The sequence below is a fragment of the Scleropages formosus genome, chromosome 4 (genome assembly GCF_900964775.1).
Source record: "Scleropages formosus chromosome 4, fSclFor1.1, whole genome shotgun sequence".
NCBI classification, from domain to species: domain Eukaryota; kingdom Metazoa; phylum Chordata; class Actinopteri; order Osteoglossiformes; family Osteoglossidae; genus Scleropages; species Scleropages formosus.
This window is the reverse complement of record NC_041809.1, coordinates 18,417,967-18,432,125: the sequence shown is the minus strand read 5'-3', so window position 1 is coordinate 18,432,125 and position 14,159 is coordinate 18,417,967. Positions and strand designations below refer to the sequence as shown.

The following is a 14,159-nucleotide window of genomic DNA, read 5'->3' as shown; positions in this document are numbered from 1 at the left end:
CTACTTGGAAGAGAACTATAGTTAGAGTAGGCAGTATTATCACTTAGTATGGCTGTGTGTGCAGGAAGGCTAAGCTGAATTATTTCCTTTTGCAGGTGCAGAGTGATAGTTAATTATCATTCCCGGCTGCTTTACAATATCAATTTGCTTAGTGCATGCCCTTTTCTAGGGCAACTTGCTCATCGTACAATTTTCCAATTTACCTGGTTACACAGCTGAATGTTTACCAAAGCAATTTGCATTCAGTTCTTTTTTCACAGATGCAGATGCAGCTTTTCTCCAGGAGCTCCAGTATCTTAACAAAACCATCTGCTAAGCCAGCACCACCAAAATGAATGACTGAGAAAATTAAGATGTGACCAGTGCTGATAGTAATATTGTCAACTTGAGAAAAAGGCCATTTCTAAGGCAGCATGGTACTTCGGAAGCAGGGTGGAATGTGAGCTTTATTATCATTACGGAGGAAATTACAGATTTTAGTTGGTACGTGTCTATTTTTTTATATTTTCTATATTTTTTTAATTTTCTGAGTAGCTTGATGGAAAGGTAAGAATGCTCAGAAATATTACGCTGACCGGACCAGTTGGACAATTTTGCTGATAGTCACTTTCAACATCCCAGGTGATGTAACATTAAACACTCATAGGTAATTGCACTCTGCATGAAAAACACAGTTAAAGCGGCATCTGGCTGAAATAATGATGTAGAGCAAAGAACAAGGTTGTGAGAAGCAAGAGGATAGAATGTGCAAACAAACACCCCTGTGACATCACAGGCTTGGAATTCAATCAGTTCCAAATTTAAAAAAAGGGCTGGATTAAATGAAAGCACTTGATCTCTTGACAAGTCTATTACACGTGTTCTATGCACTTAGCTTTTATGCAGTCTGAGTATTTTGTAACGCAAGTGCAATTTAATCAACAGGGAGGCAAACAAGTTCCACCAAACAGCTTTCTGCGGCTTTGCATTCTCTGCCGTCACTCGCTACCGCACTGGTGCCCAGAGCTGACATCCCCATCAATCAGTTTGCAAGGAATTCCACCAATTAACAACAAAAAATTCTCCTCCTCCAAGGCGCGATGCTGCTGGAGCCACTTTAATCATGGCATTATTTGCTCCATTAAAACATACAACACTAGCTGCACTGAGACCAGCACTGCACTGAGGCAGCATGTTGAGAGTTGGCCATACCGTATGTGCACTGTTCTTTTCCCACTATGCTTATTTTCAAACAGGATCACATTAACAAAAATAAATTAAATTAAAAAATTAATAAAAAAATAAATAATAGACAGTCATAGCAATGTGCACACAAACGGAAACAAACACACATACATGAGCATATGCACACAGCTTGATACCTTATTATTTACATGAATAATTTTGTATAAGATGTCATCATACTGGTTATGAAACTGCTTCAACAGTGGAATCAAAAGGAGACAGGATATGTGGGCTGCTGGCTTGATTTGCTCTAAATCAGTGGGAACAACCTGAAGCACATTATCTTTCAACATGTGAATTTTTCCAAAGGAAAGAAAAAAAACTTTGCATATAAAAATGACTCACACTATAGTTTATCGTTGAATGATCTAGGAAAAATTAGCATTAAAATCAGCATTGATGCATATCATCTTACATTAAAGTTTCAATTTCTCTTTTCATACACTCCTCTGGTAAATTAAATTTATCCTTTTAGCTGGTTAATTCTAGACTTAATCTGTATCATAACAAATACAGTAAGCATACAATTATATGACTTGTAAGTGCAGAAATATTGCACAATGTAAGAATTCTGATGCATAATGCTATTTATTTGAAACTTTGTTGGCAGGACAAAAAACCTCTTGAGATTTGCTATGTAGGTCCTGTACACTCTTTAATATTTTATAGGCATGGTCTAACCCAGAGTAGTAAAACTGTGCAGAGTGCACAGCTTTTCTAGCTTTTCTCTTTTATATTTTACCATCAGCTGAAGAAAAAAGGACTTTGCAGCATATTTCCCAGAAGTTTGGGCTGCCTACTTCTCTCTTTCAATAACATAGATTCTCTCACTGCTTCTCAGGCCAGTGCGGTGCTTTACACTACATACTATTTTATTGTTGTGTAATAAAGGTTCTGACACCTCACATGGGAGCTTTCAATAAATAAACGCACATGAGCCAACATGTTACCTATAGGGAGTTGACAATATCATCTTAAAAATGCAGGTTGCCACACAGCACAGAAGGAATAGGAGGCATATGTTACCTTGGACGATAATATGCACCGATGCTGTTCTGGGTCTGCTTCGGGTCTGAACTGCACAGATGTACTGGCCTTCGTCTGGTATGTCCACATTTTCAATCTTGATGGTGAATTCCTCCTGGTTTAGAGTAACTAAACTCACTCTCGGATCAACAGACCATTTATCTTCCCCGGCATACAAAATACTTGAGCGGTTCAGCCAGGCCGTGTGGGTCACTATATTGCCTTGTGGGCATCTGAAAAGAAAAAAAAATATATATGTTGTCATTATTATCATTGTTATTATGTTGCTTTGCCAACTATCAAAAACAGCTGATGAATTTTTACCCATTTATGTTTTGGGATATTTTTACTGGGACAATTCATGGTAAGTATCTTGCTCAAGAGTACAACAGCAGAAGCCTTAGCAGGAATCAGAAGCAGCCAGTAATACTACCTGTTGCCCTTGTCATATTTATACTAGCTGACATGAAACATTATACAAGCCGTAAATTAAGCACATCGGCATTTCTAATAGGTAAGAAAATAGTGCACAATGTGACATGTACAGTATGTGTTATGAATTCAAAGGTCATTTTTTTTATTACTCAAGAAAACTCTGACACTGTTTAATATCCACAGATGATTAGAGAAATAACTTATACATAAATTTCTGCTGCAAATCTTTAGAACAACTATGCTGTTTGTACAGAGAATCTGTATGTCATGCCCAAGCCAAGCCCTCATCTTCAGTACACACTCTGAAAGTGTGTCAAATGGATTTAAATGTGTCACACAGGGCCACAAAATGTGTCAGAAGAAACTTTACAGTTTGGAAACGATGAGATTATATACATTTAAACCTCTTATGAAAGTATGTATGAGGGGTCACTTGAAAGTTTAATTATATTTGCAAAGTAAAGATTCATCGTTTAACATAGTTCTTATTTTTAAATATGAATTAAACATTCTGAATTAAGTTATAGCTGGTATTCATTTAATTTCTTCAGCTGAGCAATTATTTCATCAGAAGTATGGATGTGCTGTAAGAAGTACATCTATTGCATAACATGTCAGTTTTCTTACAGTTAATAACTGACATTTTCAGTAGCAAATTCCTCTTTAAAAACACATGCCATTGTTATTATTATTATTATTATTATTATTATTATTATTATTACAGTAATAGTAGTAGTAGTAGTAACATCAGTAGTAGTAGTAGCAATATATGGAAATTTACTTCCTTTTTACATTGAAATAATGAAAAATACACAAAAGCTGTTGCATACCCCACTCAGTGTGCAAAGGTGCCCTGGAAAGTCTACAGATTAGACAGATAAATATTTCAATAACTTGGTCAACCCTTCATATTGGTCATACTTCCTAAACCACACTAAACACAAATATTAGTAAAACGGCTAATAGATATAACAGATAATATAAGAATATGAGCATAAATATGGGAGTATTGAATAAATGCTTTAAAATAAAACATTTACAATAAGGGTTTAATGTTACAGGTTTGTTTAAGGCCTTCTAAAGATTTTTAAGTATGGTTCAATAAATCATTATTTGAGATGCAGTCTTGCTATGAACATCCAACTCTTCATGTACTGGAATGGTGAAACTATAATACTGAAGGTAGTTCTGTAACTAAATTCTTAAAACGAAACTCTGACCAAGACAATATTATACAGGTTTCTTAATGAAGACACTCTTAAAAACCTACATCCTTTAAAGAATCCCTGTCAGTTTGTTGTTTTTCCAAAATGCTGCCTTCTTCATTTTGGCTGCATAGCCTATAGCTGCACACCAACAGAGCTGTGCCAACCACACATGTGTCAGAAGCCTAACGCCAAAAATTGGAATTATTGGAACTTCTGGAAACAGATCTGGAAAGAGGCACCTGGTAATATACTGGTAATATAACAAAATTTCAGTGCAGTGTCCTACGAACAGTATGTTACGAACAACAGTGACAATTCATCTGGTAATGGATGAAATAGATATATTTAATTGTTCAGTAACACATAGCTACATCTTTAATAATAGTACATTATTGACACTTCTTAACAACTCTGTTAGTCATACCATTTATCATATTGCTGTACGCAGTGTTTACCTGTTACTTGTTAACATAAATGATCTTGATGAATTACCAGCACTATTCTCTAGGGTAGTATGACAAGCACTAGCTCATTATAGTCAGTTTTACTATTTTTTCCAAAGGTCAACCTGCAATACAGTGGGAACACTTGGAAAATGAATGCAGCCAACTCCCTTTATATAGCTGGAAGTAGAGTAGCCAAGGGCACCTATTATCAGGGGAGCAGAGAGGAACTATTTCAAGTGGGCAGCATTAAGGGCACTGAGAAATGTAAGATAAGCTGTTTCCACACAATGGGAACAACAGTATCGGAGAAATTAAGTTGCTTAAAAATAAAGGGCTTGAGTAATCTGCAGTTTTTCTTTCTTCCCAAGAAGAAGTACTTTAGCAAATCAAAAATAACAAGAAGTTCACATGACTAATGTCTCCCATGGTGGAAATTGGGGAAGTAAAGGGTACATGAGGAATAGTCACCAGAAATAACTAAATAGGATACGTTGCAGGGTGTGGAATGTACACTGCTGCATAAAAAGACTCATTATTGGGGCTTCAAGGGCATTCAAGCTGAATGCAAAGTAGGACATTTTTTTCTGCTGAAAAAGGTGCATATCAATGTGATTTTAATTAAATACTTTTTTTTTTTTAGAAAATACAGACATAATTCATAGTGTCTGTTGACTAGCAGGCATGCAATGAGTTACACAATGGAATCCATCCGTTGACACTTACATACATTATAAAGATTGTTTAAATGTCTAAGATATTAACATTTATAATCCTGGCGATCAAAGTCAGCTCCATTTGTCCAGCCGTATGATATGCACCCAGTACATAACACAAAGCAGAATAAACATGTACGTCTCTATTGACTACAGAGAACGGACATATGAACAAATCATATTTATGTCCCCCAAAATCAGTATTTTCATGGCTACATTTCACACTGCAGTCACATACACACACACACACACACACACACACACACACACACACACACACACACACACACACACACACGCTGTCTGAAACCGCTTGTCTCAAGTGGGGTTGCAGCGAGCCGGAGCCTAACCCGGCAACACAGGGCGCAAGGCTGGAAGGGGAGGGGACACACCCAGGACGGGACGCCAGTCCGTTGCAAGGCACCCCAAGCAGAACTCGAACCCCAGACTCCCCAGAGAGCAGGCAAAGGCCAAACCTGCTTCTGCAGTCACATTTAATAGTTATTTTATGGTTTTAAACAAATGAATATATCTAACATGAGTATGCTAAGTCGATAACTTGGGAAGAACTGAATTTAACAACATCAGAAAGCACACGGTATCATAATCAGGTCACACTGATGGGAATCCTCCATCATTAGCTGCTCTTTCATCAGGTTTCACTTTATTTCTTCATTAGAGACCTTTAGACCAGTTTGCTAAAATGACGACAATGTCAATAAATAACAAAATAATTAATAAATAAATAAAAATAACACTGCACACATAGAATTTATTTTACAATTTTAAGTAATACTGACTTCTCTAGTAGTCTCCCCCGCTACTGTTATATAACAATTTTAATCAAAATACAGCTCTATAAAAAGTGTCAAGACTGTCAGCACCAGTGAGATAAAAGACTAGACTCTAAGAGAACTGTAACACACTGAAGCAACTACTTGCTAATTCAGTTATAAAACAGTTGTCTAATTACTAATAAAACTTTTTGAAACTAAAACAATTCTACTTTGAAATTAGAAATGCACCATGTGTTTTTAGATTTTGCTACACTATGGAATGACATTTTTAGAGTTAAATGTTAATGCTAGTCCATCAGTGAATATTTTCAGAAGGAACATGCCAGTTTATTTCTTTAAACATTCGAAGAGGGTGATTAATTTTGCATTGAAGAAAGAAATTAAAAATCTGCCTCTTATGTAAAAGAAATGTATAAAATGCAGCTTAGTTCCTTCTTTAAATGTATCTACTAGGGGAGCATTTGTTTCCAACTACATACATATTTTATATTTAGCTGTTGGCTGTTCGTACTGGTGTGAGGCATTTTGAAAGAAATGTATGCTTTTAAAATGTCACTCTCTCCAGGGGTATATCAAATAAAGTTTTCAGAAAACCAAACATATTACTTTGTGCTATTCATTGTTAATTTAGTGCAATGGAGGGAAAAAAAAGCAGCACATACATCATTACACGCAGCAGTGCTCTATATCATTACTAGTTAATTAAAAAATGCAAAAACAATTCTACATATTGGTTTCTTCTGCTTAAAAATGTTAATGTATGATTGTGTATGTAATATGTAGGTAATATTTAGGTTATCTTTCATTACAAGGGTTTCATTTTTATGTGTGTTGTGTATTTACAGATTCAGTCCATGTATAACCAGCATTTTATTATTGCCATATGGAAATAATTACATTTCTTTCATTAATTGATTATAGGTTTAAAACAGTCTCTGGTTTCAACTGAATTTATACAGTGATAATTCAGGTTCACTATGGGGCACTGCACATTCACCCACAGTCTGTAAATACATCTTAGAATAATAATGCAGAGGAAGCTGTTTGCAGAAAGCAGTTAGTGAGGGCTGAACTAGACTGTCTACGTACACCAGTGGTGTCATGGAATATGCGTAGAACAGGATCCAAGCACAGTGGGTGAGGGCGCCATGCTGGCTTTTCAGGATTCAGCCAGAGAAACTTCATCACTTTGTAGACTCTCAAAACCAGCACGCAGCACAGATTTAAACCCTTTGCAGGCATTCTTCTTCCATTTGAAAAGTGCTCAACAGGTAGCTTCCATACACTGCATTTCATTCATTAAGTAACATCAACAGTCGCACACAGTTATATTCAGTCTGGTGCCATCCATGGGGGGATCAGGCTCAGCAATGAACAGAGTATCAGTTTATAATCGAGGTCTCAGGGCACAATCGGGGTCATGCTTTAGGTCTCTATTTAACCATCCTTGTGAATTTGTGAATTCTTAACAGTGTTTTGCAAGATCCCAACTGAAAAAAACACCACAAAAAAAGAAAACTCTGAAGACACGTGTCTTTGAAATAACTAGTGACGGAGCCTGTCTACCCAACTAAACTTGCCTCAGAAGCCTCGAAGCCTCTGGAAGTGTTAAATTTGTACCAGCACAAGTGCCAAGCATTTTATCACAGTAAGCACAAACTTAGCCCTTTTATTGATATGCACAATAATGTGCAGAGCATTCAGTACAATATCATACAATAGCAGTGCTTTTAAAGAAGTAAGACCTACTCAGTACACCTTTCATAGAAAAAGGCAAAATGATCTGGAAACTTCTGATGATTTCACATGTAACTTGGTTGGAACTCCAAGATGACAAATGGACCTGATGGCTGCAATCTGAAAATGTATTACAGTAGTATGTACCTTACCAGTACTGTGCAACTGCTACTCAAATTCTGATGATATAACATAGTTGTTATTCCTTACATGCTTAAAACATTTACAATATAGAGCTAAAAATGTAACTGAATAATATCACAAGAGGCAAACATATAATACCTTTACGAGCTTTGGACCAAAACTATGTTCAAGAAAAAAAAAAATCTACGTAAGTAACAAAACATTACCTAATTATAAATTCTGCCTAAAATTGTTTGCACAGGTAGTTTGCCAAGAGGTATTTTAATAATCAAAAGAGAAAGGAAATAAATATTCCTTGTCTTATGTGCTTTGGTGTACCTGTGAAGAACTTGTATTATATTGCATACACATGGCACTAGAGAAATTAATACACAGACGCAACCCACAGCTGAAGCGTGGTGCAGCTTTTTAAAGCTTGCTGAGTTCTTACATCACCACATTGGGTGGTAGAATTATTGCCACTGTCACGGACCAAATAAAAAAACTGCTTTTCCAAATATCAGAAATAGACCCCAAAGCACCTACAGTATTTAGGAATCCTACAACACTATAATGATGAATATAAGAAACTCAGCCTTTTCAAAGGATTACTGAACTACAGTGAGATGAATACAGTTGTTGTCATAGTTGAATAAATTGTTTGGCCTTTTTTTTTAATAAATGAAGTTGCAATTATTTTGTTTTGTCCAGAGGCATTATTGTAAGAAGCGGCCAACTTGTAAGCTAAGAAGCAAAACTATGTAACAGAAATGTATGTATCTCAAAAAAACATTATTACTAGGAAGGTTCTCAGGAATCATGGATATTCAGAAGTTTTATGCAGCCACTCGTGTGATGAACATTGCTTCATATGGTGGAGAGAAACAATTTAACTGTACTTAAGAATCACGCATCTGCATCTTAGTGTCTATTTCTGCTAATATAATGTACATTGTATTTTCTATAAAATGCACATTGCTTTGGAGAGAACCATCTGCTAAACGAATATATGTAAATGTAAAACTAAAACAGCAGTCTTTGTATGGAGTTCAACGACTGTGGGTATGAATTTACGCAAAACTGAGTCAGGTGCACCATGGTATGGAATGCAGTGAAACAGAATGGCTGCAAGGGAAGTGTAGACAGAGTGAAGCCTAGGCTATATTGCCAAACTTTGTTACAGAAATATTAATAATGAAGCATAGTCCATGAAATTCAACAAATTTTAAACTGTGTCATAAATCAATGTATACAAGAACACCGAATACAATACATTGTCCCAAAAAACCTATATCTCCCTTATGATTGCTGAAGCTTCCTTCAGTTTTAAACATCAGAAAATACTTTTTACTGCTAAAATCTCACACACACACACACACACACACACACACACACACACACTTTCAGAACATCTTGTCCCATACAGGGTCGCGGGGAACCGGAGCCTACCTGGTAACACAGGGTGTAAGGCCAGAGGGGAAGGGGACACACCCAGGACGGGACACCAGTCCATCGCAAGGCACCCCAAGCAGGACTCGAACCCCAGACCCACCGGAAAGCAGGACTGTGGTCCAACCCACTCACTGGTAAAATCATTTTCAAGTAATTATGTGTGTAAAATGACCCAAGTATTGAGACATTTCTGTCACGTCAGATTTTAGAACAGGGTTTATTTTTAACATATCGTATGCCTTCACAGAAATGCTCTCAATGCTGCATTAAAAAAAGGAAATCCATTATTTATTCTCCTGCATTATTTGTCATTCTTAAAAAGATGCCACCATTAACCAAATTAACATCCCTTTGTGTTGAAATCCATCTATATGAATAATATAATGCAGACCGGATATTTATGTAAGTATGTAGGTAAGTATGATTTTTTTGTCTATATAGTATTATATAACATTTTTTACTATGTTTGGGTGATTATAAGAAATACTATCTCTTCCAGTTATTAAATTGCTTGTTATGGCTTTTTAAATTAAGCAACAGCAGCCAAATATAACCTTCAGAAATGGGAAAATGTCAGGAAAATCAGAGGTTGCAGACTACAATTACTGTGCTCACCAATATGTTTGTATGTTAATATGATGCTAATTTACATTCTTGGCTATACACCTCATCTACTCCTTCTTCCTCCAGACTTCTCCCATAGCAGCAAAAAAAAAAGAAAAAAAAAAAAAAGAAAAAAGATGCATGCTCATGTTTCCAAAAGACATGTGCGGTATTAGATCCCTGGATCGGTACAGTAGAGGTTGTGATAAGGGCATAAGGCAGATGCAGGGGAGTTAGAAGTCTGTCCTTGCTGTAGCCCGCAGTGCGGAGGTGAAGCACTCAAATACAGAACTGTAAACCCTGTCTGAACTTCTGCCTGGCTGAGCTGACAAACCACCCCCACACACCCAGCCCACTGCTGTGGCCCGTATTGATATGTCAACCCTTGTACAGCACAGTTGACAGCGAGGGTGGGAAAGGCCAGGCCAAGAGAGTCCCTTGCAAACGTGACCTAAGCAGTGACAGAGTTACAGTACATATGTTACGGTCCCCACTTCTGCAGACACACTAGCAGGAATCATCTTCACTTTGAAAGAAAATGTCATGCCATTTTAAAGTAAAAAAGTTCTCGAAATTATATCTGAAAATTACATCTTTGTTCCTGTTAGTGTCTTCCCACAGGAAACGGGAGGAATTTCTTGCACGTACTCAAACAATAACACATAGAAAGCCAACCCCAGTATGCTTGGATTCATCAAACTAACATTTGCCTACTAATCCTAAATGCTACAGTGAAGTAGTTACTTTGCACCATATATTTACATTTAGTCATTTAACTCACACTTCTCTCAAAAGCAGCTTACAACGTTAAGCCACCTATAATGTTTTATCCATAATTTTCACAGGAGCCATTTAGGGTACATATGTTGCTCCAAGGCACTATGGCAATCTGCTGGATATAATCCAGCAACTTTCGGCTCCAAAGGCAGCAGCTCTAACTACCAGCTCTGCTTTCAACTACCCCAAAACTGATGACCTTCAAACAGAACCACATCACAGATAATTACATTTACTTATTTAGCTGAGGCAGAAGTTACTCTATCATGTTAAGCTACCTATAATTACATATTCCTTTACACAACAGGGTCATTTTTAAGATATATAACTTTCTCAAGGCAGGATGAGGTAGAGCAGTACAGTATAAGGTAGGATTTGAAGCTACAACTGGTGAGTCAAGAGGTAGGAGTTCTAACCACTAAACTACCTGCAGCCTACATAGGCAGAGTAAAATATATATACACAATATATGTATAGTTTGCAGTTTACATTTTACACTGCGTGCAAGATGTTAACAACACTGCAGCATGTCAATTCATATACCTACAGCTCATACAGACACCCCTCGACTTACGCAAATAGATCATTCTTAAACCCCTTACATAAGTCAGAAGTTACAAATGTCAGATTCTTCCTCCTCCCCCACCATTCAACATAGGCTAGCCCACCCCAGCCTAGGCATTTGTTGCAAACATGGGAATAAAAATTTACACAACATAATTCTCTCGTACTTCCTTCTTTTTTTAAATTTCACCTCCAAATCGATTGCTGTACACTTGCGAGACAGTTCTCGTTGTCCTTCAGGTGTACGTTTACGACCAGGCATTGTGAATAATGAAATGGGTAAAAATATGCAAAAAAAAGCACTACAATAACAAAAGGAGATGTGTTCATGGCTCAAAACTGGGAAGATGGAGCTTCCTGCCTTGTCTGGCTATGCCAAATTGCGCTTAACATTCAGTATTTCAGATGTTTTATGTAAAATAAAAGCTCTATCTGTAAATAATGTGTATGCCGAGAATTTTTTACGTAAATTCAGATTTACATAAGTCAAATTTACGTAAGCAGAGGGTTGTCTGTAATTTTAAATCACTAGTAGCTGGCCATGGCGATGATGTGTGAGGTAAAGCCTAAGTTGAAGGAAGCTCCACAGTTATTTCAATCTCTTTTGTGGGAACATTTTGGAAACCCATTTGACTACAGTGATGGAAAGAGCTGTGGACGAGAATTATGTCAGTATGATTTTACTGTTTGCTGGCAGTCTGTGGCCAAAAGTGTGTCAAACATGATGCATACATGATACAAAGACATCACTCCTCCATTTAAGACTGTGATGGACAGGATAAAAACACTGAAATGCAACTCCATTTCCCTGCTGTGCTCAATCAGGCCTCCGCAGTTCATTTTGACCAGGCCACTGCAACATTTGTTGCTCATAAAGAAAATATGAGAAATGTAAAGAATGAATACAACAAACTTTAAAATGAAAAATAAGTCAGTTTTTCAGTCAACCCTGAATTTATAGCGAGTTTCATATTTATAGTATACTGGACATTTTAAAGAATTTCATATAAGCTGAAGCCTGGATTTTTGAGTGAAAACCTATGGCTTTTCAGCCATTCGCACTACAAAAATGTTATCCTTTCAAAACGTTATGAATTCATAAACTATTTAATAAATTAAATGAATAATTCTGAAAATGTATTCATCAATTGGGGGGCGCGGTGGTGCAGTGGGTTGGACCGGGTCCTGCTCTTCAGTGGGTCTGCGGTTCGAGTCCTGCTTGGGGTGCCTTGCGATGGACTGGCGTCCCGTCCTGGGTGTGTCCCCTCCCCCTCCGGCCTTACACCCTGTGTTACCGGGTAGGCTCCGGTTCCCCGTGACCCTGTATGGGACAAGCGGTTCTGAAAGTGTGTGTGTGTGTGTGTGTGTGTATTCATCAATTAAGTTAAATTGTTAGTTTGTTTATTGTGGTTAATTTATTTCATCCCTGTACAAGGAAAAAACTCTGTTGAGCACAAACCATGGGGTCAGGTTAACTTATACTCGTAACTAGAAAAATGTGTGGTTGATTAATTTAACTGGTGCTTCCACACTTTAACAGACAAACAATGATTGATAGCACTGAATGACAAAATATATTTACATTTCATCAACATCTTCAACTTCACTTATGTCAATTATAAGCTGTCTAAGACCTAGTAGGTATGGCCAAAATTTACCATCGGTGAATGTACCCACTATAACTTGTCTACTCTGAAACACAGTTCTGCCTGATCTGCACAGATTATCAACCTCAGGTCTTCAGGAATGAAAAACAATCTGCACCCATTGTATTTCAGATGAAAGTAAACTGGGGAAATAAATGCACTGGGGGGCTTATTGTCAAAACAGTAGCTTGTCAAGCAGTCCAGGTAACTTTTAACCATGCGTGTCCCAGTGTTACACAACTAGCAAAGATGGAATGGCATGTAAAATCTTGACACCACTCCCATTTGGTGGAACTCCTAACGCCTTCCTAGGTTATACAGTCAAAACCTTGCGGGGGTGTATCAGCGCTTATTAGGACTGGTGGGAGGGTAAGTAGAGGCTGTTTACTGCCTTGTTAACTTCCAGAAGACCATGAATGGCTTGTCGCCCGTTCACATCTACCCCTTAGCTTTCCAGCTGTACTGCTTTACTATTAACTTTTCGATTTATAATTCACCAGTTTCCAGCTGTCCGGAAGCATGAATAAAACATGAGGCACTTCAGAGATTCTCAGAAGTGGGCAATGCCAGATTTGTAGGCTGAACATCAGTCTGCGCTGTACAGTACTGCAGCAAAGCAAGATCTCCCTGTTATTGTCCCTAATGTATGCATTTTAAATTATATCTAGTGATTGATAATCCACATCTCAATAACAAGTTTATGAGGTAAAGTTCAGCAGGGGGTTTTTGAGCACCGCGAGTCAGGTACACTGCCGTGTTTTATGAAAAAAAGATGAAAACTCATTGTCCTTTTCCAAGTAAACAGCTGCCTATCATACATATGAGGTGCGATGCTGAATATCATACATATTAGGTATAGTAATATCAGGCATACAGTAATATCATGAATATAATTAGATAAGGTAAAGATGTCCCCTGGTTTGCCGCCATTCAGATGATTTAACTGGCACACAGCAGACATGATGAAGCCCTAAATTATCAGAGGTACAGTTTACCTTTACAAACCCATGGGATATGTAAGGTTGTTCATCTTAAATTGTAACTTTGGAAAAAAAATGTATTATGAATGGCATGTTTTAATTTATGTTCTATATGCATTTTTAAGGTGGTGCGGTGGCATGATGGGTTGGACCAGGGTCCTGCTCTCCGGTGGGTCTGGGGTTCGAGTCCTGCTTGGGGTGCCTTGTGACGGACTGGCGTCCTGTCCTGGGTGTGTCCCCTCCCCCTCCGGCCTTACGCCCTGTGTTACCGGGTAGGCTCTGGTTCCCCGCGACCCCGTATGGGACAAGCGGTTCTGAAAGTGTGTGTGTGTATTTTTAAAGATTTCATTAATTGCATGTCTAAATTATTTCATGTTATTTGATATGCTACTTATTTGTATCTGGACATACATTATACATGCATTACT

General features: G+C 37.6%; 1 protein-coding gene across 4 annotated transcripts in view; it reads right to left on the bottom strand.

The window, feature by feature from the left end:
• The window catches only part of ntm (neurotrimin), a 300,077-nt gene that overhangs the window by 44,566 nt on the left and 241,352 nt on the right, over nt 1-14,159 (bottom strand). For all 4 annotated transcript variants that reach the window (XM_018755122.2, XM_029251498.1, XM_029251500.1 and 1 more), the window contains one exon: nt 2,251-2,483. In XM_018755122.2, the coding sequence (XP_018610638.2) occupies nt 2,251-2,483 (233 nt within the window). The remainder of the gene's footprint in view (nt 1-2,250; nt 2,484-14,159) is intronic.